The sequence below is a fragment of the Oryctolagus cuniculus genome, chromosome 3 (genome assembly GCF_051225735.1).
Source record: "Oryctolagus cuniculus isolate XC-2025 breed Fujian yellow rabbit chromosome 3, ASM5122573v1, whole genome shotgun sequence".
Classification (NCBI taxonomy): domain Eukaryota; kingdom Metazoa; phylum Chordata; class Mammalia; order Lagomorpha; family Leporidae; genus Oryctolagus; species Oryctolagus cuniculus.
The window spans coordinates 61,613,442-61,640,365 of NC_142869.1; the positions used below are offsets into that span (position 1 = coordinate 61,613,442).

Here is a 26,924-nt window from a genome sequence, read left to right on the forward strand (position 1 = left end):
CTGAAAAGTGAGACTTAGAGACAGGAAAATAGCGGACAAGAGTCACTCAGAAAATCTAACTTCAAAACCAGCGTCTCCCCCAGGCTGTCCCTCAACATGACCATGGTAGGGAAACCTGAATGGAGATTACCAGGCTTTACTGCTTATGCTTTCTGAAGGCTGTTTGAGATTTTCTTCTCTATGTGACACTTTCAGAATTGACATCTCAGAAAGGTATGTTGCTTTTGGCCCAGTTATTATATAATTTTTTTTAACTTGTGAGTAGCTTTACATAAGGATTTCTTAACCAAAGTATGATTCCTGAGTAACACTTTGTACGTATAGCATAGTAAAAAGAGCTCTGCTTCTCACTGAACACATATGACCTTGACCAAGTCATGGTCAACTGGGCTGCTATTCCCTCATCTATAAAATGGGAGTGCTAAACCAACCTCCTAAGGCTGTTGTCAGGATTAATGGGCTGATAAATGCAAGGTGCCTGGCCCCATGCCTACCATGTAACAGACGCTCAATAAACGGTAGCTATAAAAAGCAGCCATTTATCCAAGGAAGTTTCCAGGCCCAGTCCTTCTTTTGGCTCTGTGATCATTTCATGCCATGCTGGCGTGCAGCAGTGACCTACACTTAGATTCCTCTTTATGTACTTGCTTTATTGCCTCTTGGTAATTATTTGCACTTGTGTCTTCATTCCAGGACTTCAAGGCTTGATAAGCCTGACTCTCCCAGGGAGACATCTGAAAGGTGGAAGGACCTCCTTGGTCTTTTCATGTACTTATCCTCCTACTGGTAGAATGTGCCCCATCTATTACATCCCCTGTAGCTCCTGCTACTGCATCCTGCACATGGTAGCCACGTAGTTAGCACATATTAAGTGAATATCATTAAGTGGAATTGAATGAAGGAAGCTCTGGTGCCCTGCTAAAAGGCAGACTGGTTGGGAAGACACCGGAGGCACTTTTTCTTGTATTCAGTAAGATGGATGGCCACCTTGCAGGTTCACAGCTTGCCCTGGGACAGCTACAGGATTGAAAGTAGGAACATGCCTATGTGATGAGAGAGAACTGTGGGTGCCATCCACGGAGAAGCAGCCCACCCAGACTTGACTGCCAGCATCAGAGAGTTAGGGGAAAGGGTGGGATCTGAATGAGAAATGCCTCCTTACCTGACAAATCCCCTCTGATATTTAAGTCAGTAAATAAGAAAAGAGTTGTACCTTTTTTAAAAAGATTTATTTATTTATTTGAAAGGCAAAGTTACAAAGAAAGAGCAGAGACAGAGATATTTTATCTGCTGGTTCACTCCCCTAAATGAATGCAATGGCCGGAGGTGGGCCAGGCCATACCCAGGAGCCAGGATCTCGTCTGGGTCTCCCATATGGATGGCAGGGGCTCAAGCACTTGGACCATCTTCCACAGCTTTCCTAGGTGCATTAGCAGGGAGTTGGATGGGAACTGGAGCAGTTGGAACTCGAACCAGTGCCCATATGTGATGCTGGCGCTGCAGGAGGCGACTTAATCCACTGTGCCACAGCGCTGGCCCAAGGCAATACATTTTATTTTCAGCTTCTTGTGAAAAATTTTCTTAATGTTTGATTTTTTTGATGTTTCCAGCAGGGTACTAAATACTTAGCATCTAGAAAATATATGCTTTGTTTTCTTTTTACATATGAAATGGTACAAATACTTGAATTTCTTTTTTTTAAGATTTATTTATTTTATTTAAAAAGCAGAGTTACACAGAGGCAGAGTGGGGGGGGGGGGTCTTCCATCTGCTGGTTCACTCCCGAGATGGCTGCAGTGACCAGAGCTGCACCTTCCCAAGGCCAGGAGCTTTTTCTGGGTCTCCCACATGAGTGCAGGAGCCCAAAGACTTATGCCATCTTCCACTGCCCTCCCAGGCCACAGTAGAGAGCTAGATCGGAAGTGGAGCAGCCGGGACTTGAACTAGCGTCCATATGGAATGCTGGCACCACCGGTGGCAGCTTTACCCATTATACCATAGCGCTGGCCCCTACTTGAATTTCTTACCACAGTAGAGACTATTTCTTTCTTTGATATATTTAAACTCTGTCAGAGTCTATTATGACTTTTGCTCATTTAACTAGCAAAAGGGACCCAAGTGAACATAATTTTTCTTCCCCAGCAACTATCTTTGAACTCAGTTCTCTGTTAGCGAATAAAACAACTTTACTCAGCATTTTAATTAATAGACTGCATTTTAAGTTTAGCAAAAGTTATTTGCTTATCTTTTCAACCAAATTTTTACCCAATCCTTTGACTAATGCAAAAGACATAATGATTAATATCCAGTAGAAGTTATTTTTTTAAGCACTGTACTTTGGAAACTCATTAGCAGCTGTTCTGCTTAAATGACTTGGGCATTGTAAATGGAGAGAACACTTTTGGAAGGCAACTTTATAAAATAAATCAAGAACCTGAAAAATGTTCATTCCATTAGGTCTGCTAATTCCTCCTCCTGGATTCTGTGCCAGGGACATAACTATAAACAGGAAGCAAGAAAAATAAAATGTTATACACGAAGATGCCCTTTGTAGCACTGTTTGTATGAATGAAAAGCAAAAACAAGATGATCAGTACCAGGGAAATAATTTAAATATAGTACTTGTATTATGAAACGTTAATGTAAATAAAAGGAGCAATATGAAAATAGCAAATAATATATTAAATCAAAAAGTTACCAGATGTATTCATCAAGAATCATTTATTGAGCCACCATGGAACACTCTGCATCGTTCTGGGCACTGAATATGTGACAGAGAATGAGACAGACTTGGGCCCTGCCCAGTGGCAGCCTGTTGCTTGGATGGGTAGATATGGAACAAGTGGTAACGAGCTTGATAGGAAAAAGAAAGGTACATTGGAGGAGGCCACGCAGGAGATTTCAGCTGTCTGTGACTAGTGGACAAGAAGCTAGGCAACAAACAAGGACCCTGGCTTGAGGGTGGTAGGGAAGGGGATTCTTATCAGAGGAAATGGTACTTCACAGGACTTACACCATGAAAGACAAGGAGAAGGTAGAGGGAAGAGGAGAGGAACATAAGATGTTGGTGAGAGTAGCTGATGTAATGCGGAAGGACAGAAATGAAGTCACAATGAAATGATGGTCAACAACACGGATGTTCTTAACCTCCTCTTGTGCCATTGAGTCCTCTGGCCAACTAGTGAAGGCTGTTCGCAGACTATGTTTTAAATTCACAAAATGGAAAGGACGGCTTGACAAAGAAACCAAATATAATGAGATATATTTGTCAACTTTTTGTTATGATGTTGTAATATAGTAATAATGCTTTAAAGTAGAACTGGCAGTAGGTCTTAACCTCTGTCGTAATGGTGATAAGCATTAACAATATCCAGGTATTCTCTGCCCTCTATACCTGATGAATATCTGGTTTCTATTGGTGACAAAGTTATAGGCTGTGCTAAATCTACTGTGGTTTGTTGCCTTCATTTATAATGGAAGAAAATACTAAATTTCAATTCAAGATCAATGGAAATGAAAATATGTTCAAGTGGCCGGCGCCCTGGCTCACTTGGCTAATCCTCCACCTGTGGCGCCGGCACCCTGGGTTCTAGTCCCGTTTGGGACACCGGATTCTGTCCCGGTTGCTCCTCTTCCAGTCCAGCTCTCTGCTGTGGCCTGGGAAAGCAGTAGAAGATGGTCCAAGTGCTTTGGCTCTGCACCCGCATGGGAGACCAGGAGGAAGCACCTGGCTCTTGGCTTCGGATCGGCGCAGCACGCCAGCCGTAGTGGCCATTTAGGGGGTGAACCAACGGAAGGAATACCTTTCTCTCTGTCTCTCTCTCACTGTCCACTCTGCCTGTCAAAAGGAAAGAAGGGAGGGAGGGAGGGAGGGAGGAAGGAAGGAAGGAAGGAAGGAAGGAAGGAAGGAAGGAAGGAAATATGGAAATATGTTCAAGTACAGGATCCAGTGGGGTTCACATAACCCCTAGTTCACTCCTGTTTACTGTAACAGGATTATGTTATCCTGTGTTATTTTTGTAGTAACTTCCTCTGATGTCTTGAGGTTTATCTACAAAGAACTCTTATCCATATTTTGTATTGTAGTTATGAGGGTCATAGTTTGCAATGCAATTCCATATTTGTTTCTCACTCAATTCTCTTATGATCGTAGTCTCACAAATGGAAGTCTGCATTTGGCAAATATTTCCAAAAGAAAAGAAATCCAAGACAATCCCATTTTGGGGCTCAGGTCGCTTTTTAGAGGTGACTTTGCCCTGCAATCACTAGATCTCAATATAAAGCTCACATTGACAACTTTGTAATAGAGCAGCTGATGGAATTTAGGCACAAATGCTAGATTAGAAAAGTAAAAGTACAGTTGGATGTGAGTAATGTATTTTTAAAGGCTTGGTAGCTTTTCTAAGACCAGAATTCCAGCCCCCAAATGTCTGCTTGGTCCCCTGAGAACAGGCAGTGCCTGCTTAGCTCATAGAAAGTGAAAGCCTGGTACCTGCCTGCCTGGAGCAGCCTGAGACAGTAAGCTTTTTTCTCCACGCACAGTAATTTTTTCTGCCCCGACTAGACGAAGACTCGGTTTCCTCAGTAGCTCTCAGGCTAACCTTTCCACACTCCGTGTGAACCTCACCCCACCTGGAGTGCTGAAGCTAAACCCTTTACTGTTCCCTCCATCCAGAGAGGAAGGGTGGGGAGAGCTGAAATCAAATGTCTCACTTGTGAAGAAGTGAACCTTTCACTTCAAAGAGAAAGAAGCCGTCCCTCATTCCACCTAGAAAATTAGTTTTTAATCTTATTTCCAGCTTTTGAATCTCTGCTGGACCTGCTCCCTGTGGAACGTGATCTGAGCGACATGAGTTGCTTCGTCTGTTTTCCATAATAAAGCGGCCTCAGAAATAGCTGTTTCCCATCTCTTGGTGACAGATCGGAAAGGGGGCAATTTTTCAACCTAAAGGAGTTGAAATATGATTTCTCTATTGTGCAAGTCAAATGGCTGGAAAGCGCCACAAAATAAGAGAAAGCTGTTCTTTAGATGCAAACTCTAGCAAATCAACCCTCTTTTGTGCTTGCTCAGAGAAACTGACAAGTTCGCAAATATCAGTGCTGGTTCATGGATACAGAGTGCAGGCTGCCAGTTTTCCACGTAGAGAAATCCGGAGCCACCACCGGTGCATCGGAGACTGGCAGCTTCTGTTCCACAACAGAGTAGTTCAGGGGACAACTGGGCAGTTGCCACACCATGCACAGTCAAGGAGGGCAATGACTGACATTTCACTGGAACACAAAACAGCTGCCAGGTGAAGCCCAGCAGGCAGAACCTGATGGACATGGGCTTTCAAATGCAAAGAGAAGCAATTTCCCAGATCAGTATTGGAGTCCAGCAACTGAAAGATGTGAAAGTAGTGCAGGGACCATTATGAACTCACACAATTAGGGTCTGAAGTTACTTAAAAGGAATAAGCTTTTGTTGTGATGTTCTTATTTTTGAAAGTAAGGACATATAGATTCTATTTCAGTAAAGAGTCACTTTAATTTATCAACAGTCTTACGTGCTTTCAGGATTGATACAAGGGCCAAGGATGAAAATCAGACATAAACATGCTTGACAGTGAATTAGTAAGCTGCACAGTGGCCAACCATGCTTAAAGACGCAGAGTTTCTGGAATTTAGCTGGAGGCTGGGAATGTGGCATTGGATGTGAGCAACCTGACAGCATGGGATGGGACCAATGTGTAATATTTTAGCACTCTGAGAATTTTAAAAGCTAGCTTTAATTTCCATATCTGTCCTTGACTACTTGGTGTTTATGGAGTTGGGACTTAAGATACTGTGCTTTGTTTTTCTTATCTGAAAAATGGCATAAGCCATTTGGAAAACTCAGTTTCCAAAACTGATCCAGCAGCTCACTGTTGAGTGGGGAATTGAAATTAGACATCAACGGGAAGTGCTATGACTAATAATACAGGTCCTAAACTTACTAGTAGATGTTTTGAGATAAGTCAGCCTGATAATACCTCCAGTGACAGACACTTGTTACTGAAAAGGGTGAGGAAAATTAAAACAGGCCATAGTACTTAGAATCTTTTAAAGAACATTATTGCATAAATACATCAATTTTGTAATTCTTGGTAACTCAGATGAATATAGCATGATGTAATTTGGTGTTGTTGACGTGGAACATTTCAGAGATGGGTTGTTGGGTTAGAAGCCTCTAGGATACTCCAAACACATCACCTATATTTCTGTGAGAATCCTTGCTGGACAACAGCATGCCCGCTTAGTTGCACAGAGGGTCAGCTGTACTTCCCTGGTAATGATGTTTTCACATGTGTTTTAACCTTTCTGGCAGAAGTACATGCTCTACCTGTCTTCATCAGGATGACGTTGCTTTTCTATTTGTAAGTTTGTTTAATATTCCCAGTAAAGGAGCTAATAAGAGATTTGTTCACTTATCAAACATCAAAATAATGGACTTGGCATAAAGGAATGTTTGTTGTCATGACTGTCTTACTACATCTCAAGGAGATCCATTATTATGAGAATTGTTTCAGCTTCAACTGACAACAAATATTTATTGCAAATGTATAACCCTGGCAACAATAATACAAGTGTCTTACATAATCAACAGATCTATTTACATAAATCATTCATCTGTCTGCTCTATGTATAAATTTTTTGCTAGTTTGGTCAACTATTACCAGTGAATTTTTCTTGCAGTTTTACTTGTGAGGTCATAGAACACATTCTTGGACTGGGCATTCCGTATTTCAGCAAGCATATTAACATTTTGCCCACCTATGGTTTTTCTGTACACTGGATGTAAAGATAAACCAAGACATTGTTACAGGACTCAAGAATCTATCCTGGTAATAATTAATTCATTATTTATTAATTAAATATAATTAGTGATTATATTTAATGTACGATCATAATATAATTGTGCGAAGGAGGTTACAGCAGCATAGAGTAGGGAATTAGAGACGAGATGGGTTCAGAATATAAGTAGCAAGATCCGTAAAGTGTTATGGTAATCTAGAGAGAGCAAGTGAGTCTGAAATGAGGCAGTGGCACATGGTAGATGCTGAATAAGTGTGTGCAGGATGAAAGGGTTAACAAGGCTGATAGAAGGGATCTTGAAAATTTGAATCAAACATTAGTCATTAAATATTGATAAGAGAGGGAAGAATTTGAGACTCACTCTTGGCATTCTAACGTAGTAATTGATAGAAGTAGTACTTGCAAGGGCCCCTATATGGAACAGCTCAATCCATTCAGCATCAGGCAAGTTGAGTTTAATACTCATGAATCATCTAGAAATAAATACTCTGTAGACTATAAGGGAGGGGTAAGTGTCTTGAGCCTGTGATGAAGGTAGATATTTTGCCTGTGGATTTAGGAATATATGGCAGTGAGGAAGTCATTGGAGTGAATTAGAGCATATAAATCCCAGAAACACACTCGTGTTCCTAGTGTGACCTCGGGGAACAGTCAAGGACATCAATGGGGCAGGTGTTGTGGAGGTCAAGGGGGAAATTTTCTATAGGGAACTTGTGCCCAGTGCATGAGCAGACTGAAGAGAGGCCAGTGGACTTTCCAGGAGTCTAAGATGGAAGAGAAAAAGGAGAAAGGGCCACTCCATACACTAGAGAAGAGAGATGGGAAACTCCCTGAGTAAACCTGAGTCAGGGAATGACTTGGAACATAAAGGTGTAAAAATCGTGTAGACGGAGAGAGAATCAAGTACAAGAGAGTAGTTGCAGAGAGTTTAAGGGGAAGTATGCGTCTTTCCCCCAAACATGTGAAGAATGTGGTTTCAGATGGAAGAAATTGAAATCATCCAGCTTCCCCATTTCTCGAAGAAACAGGAGACTTGACATTTACTCAGGAGAGGTTTGCAGGGTTGCTTAAGAACAAGCATAAAGCTTCCACTAAGATGCTAATATATACAGTATATATATTTGTATAGGTATTCTCCATGTATAATCATTTTCCCCCTTAATCAGTAATTTATGGGTTTCAGAAAAAACATGGTTTTCAGATGTCATGGTCATGTTTTCAGATACAATTTGTAAAACAAATCATGTTTTCACTTTCCTCCAAATAAATGCCCTTACTGATATGCACCCTAGTTGATGAATATATGTAAACAGTGAGAAGTATGGTCCAATGTGTTTGAGTGAACCATCTCTTGCTAAAACTTTCATAACTGAGTAATTGTGCTCCCTCTGTGTGGTCTAATGTATGTTCTTAATTTAATCAAATGTATCTAGAACTTAAAAACAATTGTGTGTGATTATTGCATTGCCAAGAAAGATCATCTTTCCAAACAAATCTTTTAAATAGTGAGTTGAAAGTACTACTAAGTTATCCAAGATCTTTCAGCACATAATCTTTCAGAAAAACATCTAATGGGGCTGGCATTGTGGCATAGCAGATTGAGCCACAGCCTGTGATACTGGCATCCCATATGAGCACCATTTCAAGTCCTGGCTGCTCCACTTCCAATCCAGCTCCCAAGTATTTTGCCCCCTTGCACTCATATGGGAGAGCAGGATGGACTTTCTGGCTCCTGGCTTCAGCCTGGCCCAGCCCCAACTGTCATGGCTATTTGGGGAGTGAACCAGTGGTTCAAAGATTTCTTTCTCTCTCTCTCTCTTCCTCCCTCCCTCCCTCTCTCCTTCCCTCTCTGTAACTCTGCCTTTTGAATAAATAATATAATTTTTAACAAATAAAAACATCTACTAAATTGAGACAAACTGACTCTTGTATCTGAAGTTACCTGCCTTGTTGTCCTTCTCTTCCTATGCCTGTGAACAGGTGCAGTTTTGTTACACTTTGTACATCCAAAAATACAGTGATGATGTTCTAACATCTGTACCTCTCTTACTGTACTATATTTTGTTTTGCAAAAAACTGCGTGGTGTCAGATTGACTTGTTCACCTTTAGTGTTGCTGCTGTTGCTTCTTCGTTTTCTTTTTTGCAAAGCCATTAACTATTTTAATGGAATACTACTTCAGACTTACAAAGGTCTGTCATCACTTGATGGTTTCTATCACCTCTACTGTGTCAAATGTGTAGATAAGGAGACAAACAAGGCAAAGACTTTACAAAGTCTTTTGCAGCAACCGATTTACATACAGAGAGGTTTGCAGTGGCTTTTCTTTAGGAGAGGGGAGGGAGGACCTGGTGTAGATCCCCATGAGCTTTTCAGCTTCATTTCTCAGGAGACTGTACAATTGGGAGGAAATAGGTGCGCAGGTACTCTGACTGACACCCATTAACTTCTTTTTATTCAGAAAGGAGGAAGATAAAGCAGGAAAGAATGATTTCCACATTCCTTATCAAAGTGAGCTAACTTGGTTTAATGAGTGTTAAAAGTAAAATGGGCATTGCTTTGTTTTTTGGAATAATAATGAGAAATTGGACAAGTTACTTGTGAATTCAGGAAAAAATCTGACCAGAGCTCCTTTCACTGCAAATCTCTGCTGTTTAGTTCTTTTAGTGCAATATAAAGTATAAAAAGGGGAAAAAATTAATTGTATAAATTGGCAAGCAGCAACCTTCAGTGTCAGAAATCACAAAGTAAAATTCTGTTAAAACCATGGCTATGTCAAATTAAAGGTGCCTTTACTATTCTGGAATGCTTATCTTCAAAAAAAAATCAGTAGGTATCAATGAGCAAATCTCATCATTTTTCAAAGATTCTTTTGAACAAACAGTAAATGATTACATAGTTAGCAGAGAACTTGTTATATGATATTAAAATGCTATCTAAAATGTTTACCTTTTAGAATAGCCATGATAAAAAATAATGTGACAAATAATATTCCCCCCCAAAAAGTAAAAACTAAAATCATTTTGGGGTCTGGGTTGCGTGAGCTGGGATTGTCCAACTGTGGTAAGTTGCTTATAAAGACTGGTCCACATTCTTGTTCAGTCCTCAGCTATAAATGGCATGGATTTAGAAGCCCACAGCTCCCGAGTGTGGAGCAGAAACCATGACATTGACCGTACTGTATAAATCACCTGAGCTTACTCCTCAGAACTATTAACTTTCCATTTTGTCTTCCCCTTGAGGCCCTCACCTTAACTTTATGATCTTCTTCATTCATACAGCCAATAAGAAAGTGGTAGTATTTTGTACATGACAGAATTAGGGTACCAATCCCTCTAACCACTTGCTTGAGATTGATCATTAGGATTAGAACTAGGAATAGCCAAGTTTCCTGGCTAACGGGTCAGCAGTTTGGGTTGGCATCTTCCATACCGTTATCTAAGATTAGTAAGTGGCACTTCTCATAATTCACCAGGTGTCCCCACCAGAACCATTGCTGTGACCCTTGGTCCCTCTCTTTCTCTAATGTCCCACATTCACTCTGCCAGTCAGACTGGCTCATTCTAATGTAAATTATTTCCTGAAACTACTGCTGTGTTCTCTGCCACTGTCGCCTTGGCCCAAGCAACTATCAGGTCTCTCATGGACAACTGCAGTTGTCTAACAAATGATCTCCCAGTGTTTATCCTTTTACAGTCTGACCTCCACAAGCAAAATGATCTTAGAAAACATGAATCAGGTCACCTTTCTCCCTACTCAGTGATCATAGTTAGAGTACACCCAGATGTCTCTCCTACTCTGCCAGACTGGTTGTGATCTAGTCTCCGATCACGTTTTCACTGAAATGAACTGATAACAGATCAACAGGAGAAAAGGTATACAGGTTTAAGTAATGAGACATGTGCCCTGGAAGCCAGCTTTAACATAAAACTTAAAAGAAGGGTCAGATGGTTGAAACTTAAATACCTTCTTCATAGGTGCTAAATGAATAATATTGATTATTATTAGGATGGAAATACTTGGGATACTTATTTGAGATATGCTAGAAACTTCACATGTTGTTTCCGAATGGTTAGAGCCTTTTATACCTTCACCAAGTAGTATATGTGGATGCCTATATCTTATTGTCCCTCTCTGACTGTAATGTTTAAATCTTTGCCATTTCTCACACACACAAAGTTAAACCTCTTAATGGTTTTTATTTGTCCAATTTGATAAATCAAGGCATATGATGTAAAATACAAAAATGCAAGGAAAATTTGACTTGACCTATGGGGAGTCAGTGACTTTCTTTGAGGTATCCATTATTCCTGCTGGAAAATTAGCCAAGAAGTGAAAACTCAGAGAAAACACCTACACCAATTTTTACCTGAAATCCACTTTTTTTTTTTTTTTTTTTTTTTTTTGACAGGCAGAGTGGACAGTGAGAGAGAGAGACAGAGAGAAAGGTCTTCCTTTGCCGTTGGTTCACCCTCCAATGGCCGCCGTGGCCGGGGCACTGCAGCCGGGGCGCTGCGGCCAGCGCACTGCACTGATCCGAAGGCAGGAGCCAGGAGCCAGGTGCTTATCCTGATCTCCCATGGGGTGCAGGGCCCAAGCATTTGGGCCATCCTCCACTGCACTCCCTGGCCACAGCAGAGAGCTGGCCTGGAAGAGGGGCAACCAGGACAGAATCCGGCGCCCCGACCGGGACTAGAACCTGGTGTGCCGGCGCCACAAGGCGGAGGATTAACCTAGTGAGCCGCTGCGCCGGCCCTGAGATCCACTTTTGAAAAGTATGCAAAGTTGCGACTAGAGAGCAGAAAAAAAATAATTTTCACTCTCCTGAGTTTTGGGTTGGGATCTATCTCAGTAACAAAAGACAGATTAAATCAAGAGAAAAATAGAAATTTACTAATATGTGTACTTTGAATTCAAGCTTAAATACCATCTTCATCTGGAACACATAAAAGGCACTGAGAAGAGCAGTTATGGGCAAGGGTTGCTACTGTTGTAGATCAGTGCCTTCTCCATTGATCGGTAAGAATCTCTAGGGAGTTACAACTCCTTTCCTTTCTTTCCAAAGGAAGGTTTCCTTTAGAGATACAAACTTTACTTGGAAAAGGGAAACGTCCAGTCAGTTTTCAGGCTGCCTGCTGTTTCTCAAAATCACCCTATGCCAGACACACATATTTATTTTTTAACTTTTATTTAATGAATATAAATTTCCAAAGTACAGCTTATGGATTACAATGGCTTCCGCTCCCATAGCTTCCCTCCCACCCGCAACCCTCCCCTTTCCCGCTCCCTCTCCCCTTCCATTCACATCAAGATTCATTTTAAATTCTCTTATATCCAGAAGATCAGTTTAGTGTATATTAAGTAAAGATTTCAACAGTTTGCACCCACATAGAAACACAAAGTGAAAAATACTGTTTGAGTACTCGTTATAGCATTAAATCACAATGTACAGCACATTAAGGACAGAGATCCTACATGAGGAGTAAGTGCACAGTGACTCCTGTTGTTGACTTAACAAATTGACATTCTTGTTTATGGCATCAGTAATCACCCTAGGTTCTTGTCATGAGCTGCCAAGGCTATGGAAGCCCCCTGAGTTCACTGACTCTGATCATATTTAGACAAGGCCATGGTCAAAGTGGAAGTTCTCTCCTCCCTTCAGAGAAAGGTACCTCCTTCTTTGATGACCCATTCTTTCCACTGGGATCTCACTCGTGGAGATCTTTCATTTAGGTGTTCATTTAGGTGTTTTTTTGTTTGTTTGTTTTTCCAGAAGAGGGTCTTGGCTTTCCATGCCTGAAATACTCTCATGGGCTGTTCAGCCAGATCCAGATGCCCTAAGGGCTGATTCTGAGGCCAGAGTGCTGTTTAGGATATCTGCCATTCTATGAGTCTGCTGTGTATCTCACTTCCCATGTTGGATCGTTCTCTCCCTTTTTTATTCTATCAGCTAGTATTTTCAGACACTAGTCTTGTTTATGTGATCCCTTTGGCTCTTAGTCCTATCGTTATGATCAGTTGTGAACAGAAATTGATCACTTGGACTAGTGAGATGGCATTGGTACATGCCACCTTGATGGGATTGAATTGGAATCCCCTGGTATGTTTCTAACTCCACCGTTTGGGGAAAGTCAGCTTGAGCATGTCCTGAATTGCACATCTCTTCCCTCTCTTATTCCCACTCTTAAGTTTAACAGTGATCATTTTTTTCAGTTGAGTATCAACACTTAAGAATAACTGCAGAAACACATATTTAAGAGTGACATGTTCAGGTCTCCTGTACAACCTTTAAAGAAACAGTATTAAAAAGCAGACTTATTCATCCAGTTCTCAGCAAGTTTTGCAGATAATGTGCTATGCTTTCTGTGGCATCGTATAACTTAGTTATACAAAGATGATACCATCCACTCACCTTTATTCAATAATGTTGAACATTCAAGAAACCATTCCAAAGACTGAGCAGAAGAGCGTTAAGAGTACTGACTCAGGGTTTAGAAAGTCTGTGTTTGAATACATGCTCTACCATTAGTAATTAAATGACTATGTGCAAGGGGCTTAATCTATTTAAGCTTGCATTGTTTTTTTCTTTTTAAGTAATTGGAGTCATCATAATGCAGCATTCAAAGAGTGAAAAGTACACCACACACAGCCTGGGAGATGATTTGTGATATATGTATCTGAGAAAGGACTCCTATTCAAGTATGTAAAAGGAATTTCTATAAAGAAATAATTTCAAAAACTTGACAACCAAGTTCTCAAAAACAAGCAAAAGATTTGAACAAACACTCATAATTAATATATGCAGCTGGCCAATAACACTATGAAAAGGTGCTTGATACCATCTGTCATTAGGGAAATGCAAATTAAAACCGCATGAGACACCATCACACTTCCACTGGAATGATAAAATTCAAGAGGACTGATGATAGATGATACTGATATGTGTTAAAGAGGCTGTGGAACAATTGGAATTCTTATCCATTGCTGATAGGAACATAAATTGGTGTGACCATTTTAGAAAACTTTCCAGAATCAACTAGATATGTGAATACCTTGTGGTCTAGCAATTCTATGTCACACACTTAAATGAGTATTTTTTGTTAGCCAAAAACATGTATAAAAATGTTCATGGTAGCATTATTGAAAATAGCCAAAAACCTAAAAACATTACACATGTTCATCATTAGCAAAATAAATACATAAATCATGGCATAGTCATATAATAAAAATACTATCCAGTAATGAAAAAACTTTGTATATGTAATAGCAGGATGAATAGCGTAGACATTGCATTGAATGAAAGAAGCCAGACTCAAAAGTTAATACCTATTGTGTGATTCCATTTAAATGAAGTCTGAAACCAGGTAAAGCAGGGCTAAGCTGAGAGAGATGAGAATGGTGGTTGCCTTTGGTGAGGGTGTCAATTGACTGGGGGGCTCAAAGGGAGCTTCCAGGGTAGTAGGAGCATTCTATGTGTTGATATGTGCTGTTTACACAGATCTGTGCTATAAAAAATTATGTAATTTATAGCATGAAGTTATAACTCAATCAAAAAGAAATTTAAAACTGCAGATAGTAACAGTCTCTACTTCATTTGGAGAGTGTTTAAAAAAATAAATGATAAAATGGGTATTAGTTCCTAGCACAGTCTCAGTACATAGTGAATGCTCAACTGATGTTATCTATTGATTTGTGATTATTACTATTAGTTATAACAGTATTGTAAGATATAATTGCCTAGGACAACCATTAGGCTAACATTTTTGCTATGCATAAGGCAAATTTCCCTAAATAATGATTGTGTCTGATTTCAGCCCTAATGACCATGCTAAAATCAACTTAACATTATAGTTGTGAATAAAAATTTTGTTATTATTAAACTGTTTCTTATTTAGTGTAGAATTTTAAATCCCCGAAATGCATTTAAATCAAGACTTTTATTCCTTTTCAGAATTAAGAAGAATTTTTAAAAATTCACTTTGAAATACATATCTTGATTAATCTTATGCAAAAATATTCAGCTGCTTTAGTTGTAAAAGAAATGCAAAGCAAATTGACAGTGAGACACATAGTTCACGTGTTGGGTGGTAGACAGTGATGATTAGGTTGGTAAGGAAACAGGAAAGCCGGAAATCTCTTACACAGGTCCTAAGAATATTGACTTGCATTAACTGTCCTGGAGGGCAGTTTGGCAGTGTGTATCCAAAGCTAAAAAATGTACATGCTGTTTTTCCCAGCAATTCCTCTTCATAGTTTATGTCCTGAGGAAATTATTAGACAAATCTATAGAATATCAGTGCACAACGTTGTTGTTTTATATAACTAGTTTACCGCATATATGAAGTCAGTGGGGGTACCACATGATTACCTATGTGCTCTGTTGAATCGCCCTGTCCAGTTCCTCAAAGACACGGTCAGATATCAGAAAGTCTGAGGCTGGCGCCGGGGCTCAATAGGCTAATCCTCCTGCCTGTGGCACTGGCACACCGGGTTCTAGTCCCGGTTGGGGAGCCAGATTCTGTCCAGGTTGCCCCTCTTCCAGTCCATCTCTCTGCTGTGGCCCGGGAATGCAGTGGAGGATGGCCCAAGTGTTTGGGCCCTGCACCCCATGGAAGACCAGGAGAAGCACCTGGCTCCTGGCTACGGATCAGCACAGCGTGCCGGCCGCGGCAGCCATTGGAGGGTAAACCAACGGATAAAAGGAAAACCTTTCTCTCTGTCTCTCTCACTGTCCATTCTGCCTGTCAGAAAAAAAAAAAAAAAAAGAAAGAAAGAAAGAAAAGAAAAAAAAAAGAAAGTCTGACCTTACCGGAAGCTTTAGTCTCTCATTCAGTTGAACACACTTTTCTTCCAGACTCAGGCTGAACCATGGCAAAGGACATGGTCTGCTCTTGTTTCTTCCGCATCCCTTCCTTTCTGATTCTTGCCCTTTTTACTATTAGGCATAGAAGGGGGAACTCCAGAAGAGCAAATGTTAATAACAGTCATGTATGCCCTCTGCATGCTTTCTCTCTCTCAGGGCCCATGGGTTAGGTCTTCATGGGGTTTGTTCACTGACCTCTTCCAGGCCTCTCTCAGCAGCTGCCCTGGAGACTACTCCTCAGCCTTTTGCTTCAGGGTCCTGGGGATCAGCCTCCTTGCACTGGCCATTAACATGCTTCCAGCCTGACCTTAGGTCAGGGCATCCTGTGGATTCAAAGAAAACCTGCTCAACCTTGATGTGCCAAACTACAACTACAGATTCTTCCACGTCTGACCCTTTCTGGATCCAGTCCCATCTCCTGCAACCTTCCATTCCCCTAGTTCACTCAGCGGGAGGAGCAGATGTAGCACACTGACTGCAGAATGAAATACCAGTGTCCCCTTCTTACCTATGCACTTCTAGCTCTACTCCTTTGGCTAGATTCAGAAGCTTCCAATCAGTAGGCTATTATGTAAACTGGTCAGATGGGTGATAGGGTGTTGGTAGCAGGACAGGTTCTACCACCTCTTATGAATCCTACAGGAATGTGTCTGAGGAGCTTTCTAAAGCGTGCTATGATTCTAAATACCAGTTGCTTTAGTTTGGGATTATGTCCTTCATCGAGGCAAGAGATGTCCTATTCAATATCCTTTTAACATTAATAAATAGTCCAAACTATAATTAAGTATAAAAATACAAGTTACATATGGTATATTCATGTAAGTATTATTGGTGTTAGAAATTACAATCCAATTAATACTTACTGACCTGGAAAATATTCTTGATTTTTTGCTAAGTGAAAAATGTTAGTTATAGAATAATATGGTTCTGTATATTCATATTTATTATTATATAAAAGAATAGAGTCATATATACCAAAACATAACCATGCTAGGTCAGACTATTGCTTGTGGGTTAAATCTGACCTGCAACTTATTTTTTTTTAAGATTTATTTATTTATTTGAAAGAGCGAGAGGAAGAGACACAGAGAGAGATTCCATCCACTAGTTCACTCCCCACTGACTGCAACCATCAGGTCTGAGGCCAGGCCAAAACAAGGAGCCAGTAACTTCATCCTGGTCTCCCCTGTGGGTGACAGGAGCCCAATCACTTGGACCATCTTCTGCTGCCTTCCCCAGCTTCATTAGCAGGAAACTGGATTGGAAGCAGAGTAGCTGGGACTCCAGCTGGCACTCTGATATGGGTTGCTGGCATTGCAAGCAGCTTACTCCATGACCATTGGCCCCTGCCCCTATTTTTATAAATAAAGTTTTATTGGATCACAGTCATGCCAGTGACTGTTTTCTGCTAAAAATTAGAAAAACTGAGTAGTTGAAACAGAGACTGCACTGTTGCAAAGCCTAAGAGATATGCATGTGAAGCATGACAGAAAATGTTCGCCAGCTTATTTGAGGTGATGGAATTTTTGATGATTTTAATTTTTGAAAATCTTTGTTTGCTTTTATTGTCTGAATTTTCTAAGCTGAGCATAAATGTATAAAAAATATAACTTATTAAACCATTGAAAATCTAGTTAGAAAAACATTGGTAAAATTAAGCTCAAATAAATCTTATAAATCAAATGATAAAATTTTTATTATAGGTCCTAATGTTCTAACTCAAGAAATAAAACCTATATTGTGGGGCCAGCATTGCGGCAAAGCTGGTGAAGCTGCCGACTGCCACACACCAGTTCTGATCCAGTCCCCAGCTAATGGCCTGGGAAGGCAGCAGAAGGTGGCCTGAGTACTTAGGCTCTTAGCTCACATGAGAGACCTGGATGAAGCTCCTGACTTCAGCCTAGCCCAACTCTGGCCATGTGGCCATTTGGGTAGTTAACCAGTAGTTGGAAGATTCTCTCTCTCTCTCTGTCTCTCTCTCTCTGTAACTGACATTCAAAGAAATTTCATTAAAAAAGGAAAACAGCCTACATTGTAGGTAAAATATTCTTTTGATTTTTTAAATTTAGATCTATATATTCATATGACATGTCCATTTAACAACAGGATTAGTTTCTTACAACTGCTTTTAGAACTCTCCTGGTGCGTTCTTTTTATCTTCTGTTAGTACTTTAGTCCTCTCAGTTTGTGTTTGATGAATGGAGTGCATTATTGATTCAAGTAAAAGTTTTGGAGTAAAGAAATATGGATGACAAGCATTGATACATCCCATGGTTGATCAACTGAATATGAAAACAGTCCCAATAAGAAGAATTTTTCAATATTTTGAGCTATGGAAAATAAGCAAATCAATATAGAATCTCCCAAGGCAGCTACTTTAAAGAAGTAAATTCACTTGGTTGCATAAATTGTGGATATTTGTTACAAAGGACAATTCTGATGTAGCTCAGAAAATTTTGCTCCGAAATCCTGTAGGGTGAACCCTTAAAAAAGGTTTTAAGGTAAAACCTTTAAAAAGGTGTTTGAATAATCAGGAAATAATTAAGATGATCAGAAGACCTGCTAATTAACATTAGGTGAGAGAATACTTGAAGATGGAATGTGTATTAAATAGAAGTTCCTGATGACAGGCATCTTTATTAAAAGAAACAAAAGTAAACATTCATTAATTAAACTTCCAAATACAAAATAGAGAGGCTTTTAAAATGCCAGTAAAGAAAAAGAAACAGTACACTGGTTTTCATTTAAACTATCAAGCAATTGAGTTGAGAAATAATAAAACTAGACTTTGATGTTTCTAAGTTTGCACATACAGAAGAAATGCCACAATTTGAGTATATAAACATACTAGCGACATTCCTGGTTTTAGGATTTGTTCAGTTGACCAGCTGGTATCGATACAATAACAGAATTCCCTAAATGTGGTTTTACACATTTCCAAGGACATTTTCCCCTAATATTTTCTAAGATTAAGACTCGGGCCTATATGCCGGGGTGGGGGAGGGTAGATTAAAATATAATATAATATAAATATTCAATCATGCATATATTAAGCACATCACATCTTTCAATATACTTTAAAAGGGAAATGTCTACCCTTGGTGTGTATTTGCATCATTTTTGAGACCAGCTCTGCCTTCTGGCCCAATGGACAGCTACACTTGTTGCCAGCTCTGTGCTCAGACATCCAGTGTTCACCAGGAACACTCGTGGGTTTCTGACACCTGAGCATTTCGTGCTTCTGCTTCTCACTGTTCACTTCCCACTCCCTTTCACCCCTATTCCATGCTTATCTAAATCTGACCTTCAAAACCTTCAAAATACCGCTCCATAATGAAAAATGTCTGTCTCCTCCCAAGCAGAGGTAATCATTTTCTGCTCCATGCTCTCCTGCCTCTTGCCAGTTTCTTCCATAAATTAGAGGTCTCTGAATAGCTCTCTCATTTCCTCTACCAAACCATAACTTTCTTAAAATCTGTACCTCCTTTATTTAGTATCCTCTTGTGGACCCAAAACATGATCAGCAATATTAACGTATTTTAATATTCATTTATTAATGGTAAGTTACCTCATTTGAAAAAGGAGTAAAGGGGAAATCTGTTCAACTTCTCTGAAAGAAATAGATATATATATATGTAATTTAATATATCTTCTCAGTATAACGTATCAGATGATTGTTGAACACTTTAGATATTTTCATTTGAGGCAAATATGCTGTAAGGCAAAACTGCAAGTATAATACAAAATAGCAGCTAATTCATATCTGGGGCGATGATGTGTGCTTTTATAGTGATGAGATGGAAAGCCCCTCCTATATGCAGGAAGATTAGTGCATGGCAGTGATCAATGAGAGAAATCATCACTCTCATTGAAGCCACCTGCTAATCTGTGGGACGTGATCTGATTTTGATGAGCTTCAGTTTCCACATCTTAAAGATGGGAGTAGCCAGTGTTAGCCTTGACTGTTCCACAAGTGTGTTGTGAAAGATAAGAAGATGTAAGTGAAAGCGCTTTTGTAAGCTATAAAGTTCTATAGAAATGGAAAGCTATAGGAGGGGCATTAATAAAGGGAACATTAAAATAGTAATGTGACAGAGAATAGGTGAGTAAGCAGCTGACACAGGTCAGATCCATTTTGGTTAAATTTATAGGACATGTGAAATGTGTGAAGCAAGGAAAGATTTTGGTATGCAGCAAGTTTCTATCACCGGAAACTGAGTCATTCCAAGGAGGTGAATGGGAAATCACTGGATTATGTTGCTCTTTTTTGGGGTCTGAAGGATTGTGAATTAATTCAGTCTGAGGGATCCTTATACATGAAAGAGTTCTGAACCTAAACTTACCTCCAATGTAATTTGCTATTACCAATTAGGAAAAAATTATTTTCTCTCCTCTTATACTATTGAGGTCAGTTTAATAAAAGTCCAAGACCTTTTCTATTATATTTCATGTCTTCCTGAAGTGTTAATAACTTGCTGACAAGAAGTATAGAATGTGCAACCCATGGATAAGAAAAGATCTCAGAATTCATTTATTCTTTTTTTTTAAGATTTATTTTATTTATTTGAAAGGCAGTGTTAGAGAAAGGTAGACACACAGAGGAGAGGGAGAGGTCTTCCATCCACTGGTTCACTCCTCACATGGCCACAACAGCTGGAGCTGAGCTGGTCCAAAGCCAGGAGCCAGGGGCTTCTTCCAGATTTCCCGTGTGAGTGCAGGGGCCCAAGGGTTTGGGCCATCCTCTGTTGCTTTCCCAGCCACATTAGCAGGAAGCTGGGTCAGAAGTGGAGCAGCCAGAACTTGAACCCAGTGCCCATATGGGATGCCAGGGCTGCAGGCTGGGGCTTTAGTCCACTGCACCGCAGTGCCAGCCCCGCATTGACGAAGAAGGAATCTGTAGCTCTCTTGCTTTGTTAGTCTTAGCCTGGATAGATGGGCTTTGTTTTATGTTTCAATAGAAATAGGATCCTGTACTATTTGATTGAAAGCTTTGATTGGCTCATATGCAGCACTGTGTGACAGAAACACACACCACCTTGTTGCTCTCCTCATTCCTTCTCTCTGGTCATCTAGGCCAGTGTATATCATTGCTAAATACCTAGGGTAACTAATGAATTGCAGATTCTCCCCCTCTTCGTTTAATGAGAGTTCATCAGCATATCTGTCGGCATTTTGTGAGAGTACCAGCTCCATTAGGATTAAATGTGGGATGGACTTTGCTCCTGCCTACAGAGCTCTAGCTTCTTTCCCAGAGGACTCACTGAACACAGCCTGTCTTGAATAGCAAATGAACTCCCATGAGTTAGATTCTGTTAAAGTTACTCTGACCCCTCATACCCTGCACACAGGCCTTGAGGATTCTAAGCATTTAGTAATGACGTGACCAAAATGCCAGGATGTCTTTAATTGATTTGACTAGTCTTCATATTATACTTGTGATTAATGTCATTATTTAAACCTTTTGATGTAGACTGGCAGTAATTAATAAGCATAATGAATGGAATCCTTGCATCTCATATTTTGAGTAAATTGCATTGCCATTCACAGAGTGCCAAAAACTTAACTAATCATAACCAAAATTAATCATGTTTCTGCCCTCCCCTCTGCCCACAACCTAAAGTTAAAATCTTAACTTGGTGTAAAACATTTACACTTTCATATCCATCAGGATTAAAATTTGAGTAGTCGAGTGAAACTAATATTGCCTAATGACTTCTTTCTTGTTACCAGCATACCCTGGGATCATATTGGTGGGTAGCTGGCTCATTATATATTAAGGATTTCCCTGGAGCATGATGTACAACTCAGGGATATCAGACTGAAAGTTACCTGCTCCACGCTGGAGAACAAGACCATTTTTCCTAAGTCTTCCTGAACTCCGGGTGTCCTAATGTGGAAACTGACGTCATGAAATTCTTTTGAACCAAGCTCTATAAAACCAGAATCTGTGCTGTAGTACAAGCTACATATTGAAATCAGGTTTCTGTTTTTGATTCCTGTATGGTTGTTCCTCCATGTTTACATGATACATTAGGCTATAGTAACATTTTCCTGTGTTTCCCTTAGAAGATAAAGGGAAGTCCAAAGCCAGCAGTTCCAGTCAGCCATCGAGCTCTGAAAGTGGCTCCTTTCTCCTCAAATCTGGCACAGCAGCCCTGCCACCTGGAGCAGCCACTTCTCCCGCCAAGAGCACAAATGGAGCTCCTGGTCCTGTTGCTGAGTCAGAGGAAGAAAAAGCCAAAAAATTACTTTATTGTTCACTATGCAAAGTGGCTGTGAACTCTCTGTCACAGCTAGAGGCACACAACACAGGTGAGCAGCTCTCTTCTGAATTTAAATACTGTTTCTAGCAAAACCCAACTCTTCCCATTAGAATACCATGTCTTTTGCTGTTCAGACATTGGGTTTGTTCAATGTCTTCCCTATTTTTTTTAATTCAGAGGAGTAATTTTAGGAAAGTAGGATCATAATGACTTTGGTAATGCTCATGGTGAGGCAAAAGCAGGTTGGAGAGAAAACTTTTTCTAGCCTGGATTTCCTCAAAAGCATCTAAAATTCTGAAAACTCATTTGGGTGATGTGGCAGAGATATAGACAAATATGCATGCACAGTGTTCACTACAGCACAATTTTAAGAGAAAAAATATGGAGATAGCATAAAAGTTCATCATGGGAAATATTGAGCAAATTATAGCAACCCAATGTGATAGAACACATTACTCAGACATTAAAATATAATGGTAAGAAAATATGTACATGATCTGATATGTAACATTTTCAAGATACTTAGTGTGATCCCAGTTTTGAAGATATTGTTTAATATACCAAAGAAAGAACAGTAGTTACCTTGAAGAGAGAACAGTAGTTACCTTGGGTGGTAAGGTCATCTTTATTTTCTTAGGCTTCTGTATACTTTCCATATTTCCTTTATTATATGCTGTTACATCTTTCCATTTTTTATAATGAAAATCTGTTAAATTTATAATCCACATTAAGATGATCTTTTAGATAATTAGGATCTTCAGCTTGAAGACAGACTTCTCAAAGATGACAAAACAAAGAACTCCATATCGTTCTTAAGTAGCTATATAATGAGTATCTCTTCCTATCTCAGGATCTAAACACAAGACCATGGTTGAAGCTCGTAATGGGGCTGGTCCCATTAAGTCCTACCCTAGACCTGGATCAAGATTAAAGATGCAGAATGGCAGTAAGGGGTCAGGACTACAGAACAAGACATTTCATTGTGAAATCTGTGATGTCCATGTTAATTCAGAAATTCAACTCAAACAGGTACTGTATCCTGAATTAGTACTCATTATGTTGGGCTCCTGTTTATCTCCCATCTACAGAATGGTTGTCTCTGCTCAAGGTGAAGTTTACTAACCTTTATAGGATGCATAAAATATGCAACATATGACTGCTACATAAGAGAAAAGGCCGGGATGAACTATTTGAGCATCTGTTACACTATATGTCAGGTTACAGACTGGGGTTAGAGATGGAGGGGTGAGCACACCCATCACCTGGTGCTTCTGTGCAGCAGGAGCCTCTGGTAAGCTCATGCATCCAACCGCCCAAAAGCCAGTTTAGGAGACAGACTTGTCCATCATAGCATTAACTTCAGGCCAAACCTAATAAGGGCTACAGACAGGAGAGGGACTGGGGAGAGCCAGTCTTAGGGTGGTGATTTTACTCCTTTCCATGTTGGAGCTATGGACCACGAGTTGAGAATGGAGACCCAGCTGCCTCGAGAAAGTATGTCTTAGAGGAGCTCGACTAATACATCAAACTTCTTTCAGCACATTTCTAGCCGAAGGCATAAAGATCGAGTTGCTGGGAAACCACTGAAGCCGAAGTACAGCCCCTACAACAAGCTGCAGCGGAGCCCGAGCATTCTAGCAGTAAGTTTACATCACCTGCTCGCCTGTTTTGGGGCACAGCCTTAGAGAGTGGGGCAGCAGCTGAAGGGAAGGAGGGAGGGACAAATGGTGCCGCAAGGTTTTGAATTTAAATAGCCCTGCCAAGATGCTTGCCTCCTGCTATTTGACATCTTGAAGAAAGCGCCCTTGGAAAAGAGAAAGGGAATGTCTTTCAGAGCTAAAAGCCTACTCTTGACCAAGACCTTCCCAGAAGACTCCCTTCTTTAACAAGTAAAGGGAAGGGAAGGCTCAGGAGCTAGGACCAGCAGTGCCTGAGGAATCCTGCACTGTGTGGAGCCTGGGAAGTGGGATTGCTTTTGTAAAAACGAAAATCCATCCACTGAAGGTCCTCCTGTTTTCTGGCACTTTTTTTTTTAAGTGCAAAAGTTTCTAGCCCACTTACACTCATTCCCAATGACAGAACTTTCGATTTAGCTGGGTTACTTCAAGGAGAATCATTCAGTGGCCAGCAAGAGTGGTGTCAATGGGCTTTGTTTTCTTTGCCTCTTCATGGGACTGTAAGATCCTGAGCCCCAGGTCCCTAACTTCAGCACAGCTTATCTGAGGGAAGGGAGGTGAATGGTCACACAGATTGTAACAGCAAACAGACACTCCCTGGTGGATGTCTGGGGAGGCCCTGGCCCTAAGCAAGCACCTCTAGGCATGTTTGTTTCCCAGAGTCTTCACTGTGCCCTGGCTGCCAGCAGCTAGGGCCACCAAATCCAAATCCGAGCTGGCAGGGCGACAAATCAAGGCAAAACTGTGCCTTGAGCCATTGCCACCGCCTTTGTGAAAACAGGCAGTTCTTGATTGTGAGAGTAAAGATTGTTCAAACGTCAGACTTTCAGTGTAGGGGTCTTACTCATGAACCTGTGTCGGCGGTGCTCACCCCATTCCTCATGTGCTCCCTCCATCAGGCAAAACTTGCATTCCAGAAAGACATGATGAAGCCTCTGGCCCCTGCCTTCCTGTCCTCGCCCCTGGCGGCGGCGGCCGCCGTGTCCTCTGCGCTGTCGCTCCCTCCCCGGCCGTCGGCCTCGCTCTTCCAGGCTCCAGCCATCCCGCCAGCCCTCCTGAGGCCGGGGCACGGGCCCATCCGCACCACCCCTGCCTCCATCCTCTTCGCTCCCTACTGACGCCCGCAAGTCCCGAGACAGCCGAGGCCAGTAGGGAAGTTGAGAAGGAAAGCCAAAAGGATTCGGCCGTTTAAGCATTTGGTGTTGCAGTAAGTACCCCCGGCCACCCCAAGCCCCAGCTCCAAAGAAGAACAGAGCACTAGATTCGAGAGTGTTTCTGTGGACCCTTCCTGCAACTTAGGAATCTGAGCAGCATAGTCTTTATCTGCCTATTCCTTGCCCCGACCCCATTCAATTTGTGTATCTGCGACATTTGGTTTCTTGAAAATGTATCAGTCAGAAAACAAGAAAATTCTGTGTTTTTCAATGGGGGGTGATCTGGCTTAGAAACGACGTGGAATCTTTTCCTGACAGACTTGAAAACTAGGAGCTTCCTCAAGTGTCTGTAAATATCTCTGGAATCCAAGCGGGCTAGTCTAGTGCAGAGGAAAAATCGATGCGCACGAGTGCTTCCTTGTGGGTACCATCTGACTGACGGATCACAACATTTGCTTTCTGGTGTACTGTTGTTGACAGGGATTGTGTACTGTTTTAGACCCAAGTACTGTTGTATCCTGTGTAGTACTAGCTCTGTATTTCTTGTCTGATTTCAACATTTTTTAGTTGCTGTGTAAATGTTAGGAAGCAAAGTAGCTTTGAATTTTCTCTTTAAGAGAACAAAAAGATATGTATTTTCTTTATTTCACATTTTATTTGGAGATATTTAAATGAAATAGAAAGCCATATAACATAGCTATAATTACTACCTATTTGCTATTTTTCTTTAACTTATTTTGTAGCTTCCTCACCAGTTTGAGTTGCTAAGCAAATGTATACAAACAGAAAAAGAGCTTCCTAATTGCACATTTTTGCACCTCTTGTGCATTCTGCAAGAAGACAATGAATCCATGTATTTCTATGTAATTATCTTCATTTTTAATCTGTTTTCATTTGTAATGATGCTACATAATTTTGTGGCTCCCTAATGCAATAATGTACAGGAGATAAAAACATTTATAATTGAACAATTTGTCTTTCTGTTCACTGAGTATGTTGCAGGTCATGCTCCCATGCCCCCCTTTCTAAGCTGATATCAACAAGACTGGAATGTTTGTGATATCAGGGGCAAGAGGTATCATAAATCAACAAAATAGAGTGAACTCTTTTAGAGCATCTTTATCTGCAATCTGTAAATGGTAAAATGTCTGTGTATTTTTTTAAATGTACCTTTTCAATAAAAGTACAAAAAATAAAAAATCTGTGTGCATTTTCAATGTGACTTTCTCCTGAAACACCTCCACTGTGAAGTCACCTGACAAAAGATTTTTAGTAGGAACAACATTGCTTTTTACATAGTCTACATTTTTCATTCTTACTTGAAGCGTATTTATTTGTCATGTTTATTAGTTGCTGTTTGCAGTTTCTGCATGAGGTGAAACTTCACTGCTGTTTTCTGAGTTTCTAAGAAGTTGGCCAAAGCTGCAAGATTGCCCAAAGTCATGGTGGCAGCCTGCTGTGAGTTTGTAGATATGATTTTTTTTTTTTAAATAGCTGCATGTCCTCTGAATCCCTAGCTCATCTTTTATTGGTGTCCATACTATTATGGTCTCTTTATTCTCCCCTTTCTCCTTTTCCAATCAGTCTTCCCTCTTTTCTCCCACTTCATTCTATGAATTTATCAACACATCACTGGTTGTTGCTGTTTTTCTTAGTGCTGTTTTTCTTAGTGACCTGCTGCTGCTTAACAAACAAACTACTCCAAAATCGTGTAGCATAAGATAATCATTCTGTTACGCCAGGAGTTCACAGCCGGAAATCCAAGCAGGGTTTGGCTGGGTGGTTTTGTTTTCCATGGCATCAGTAGAAATCTCTTGGTAGGGTTCAACTGGCGGATGGGCTTGGCTGGAGGGCCCAAGATGGCTGCCCTCACATCTGTCCAGGGGGAAATGGCTGGAAGGTTGAACTCTTCCAGAACAAGCCACCAGGGGGCCATGGGACCTCCCCTCTCAGGTAGGTAAGTGTACCAGAAAGAGCACTTTTAAGAGGCCCAGGGTAGAGAGAACAAGAAGTTTTTTTTTGTTTTTCGGTTTTTGTTTTGTTTTGTTCCTTTTTTTAATGAAATAGCCTCAAAACTACCTCACTTAGGCTGCATGCCATCCATCGGAAAGTCACCAAGGCCAATCTAGACTCAA

General features: G+C 40.6%; 1 protein-coding gene across 19 annotated transcripts in view; it reads left to right on the forward strand.

The window, feature by feature from the left end:
* ZNF385B (zinc finger protein 385B) overlaps positions 1–25,989 on the forward strand; it is a 485,063-nt gene extending 459,074 nt beyond the window's left edge. For 18 of the 19 annotated variants that reach the window (XR_016230734.1, XR_016230735.1, XM_051849389.3 and 15 more), the window contains 4 exons: positions 21,763–22,008; positions 22,810–22,988; positions 23,498–23,599; positions 24,535–25,989. Coding sequence is in view for 17 of the 19 variants with exons in the window: in XM_051849389.3 (XP_051705349.1) it covers positions 21,763–22,008; positions 22,810–22,988; positions 23,498–23,599; positions 24,535–24,753 (746 nt within the window). In the remaining 2 variants the exon portion in view is untranslated. Of the gene's footprint in view, positions 1–21,762; positions 22,010–22,809; positions 22,989–23,497; positions 23,600–24,534 lie in introns of those variants that run through there. The other variant, XM_089328032.1, reaches the window with a different exon arrangement.
* The last annotated feature ends 935 nt before the right edge of the window (positions 25,990–26,924 follow it).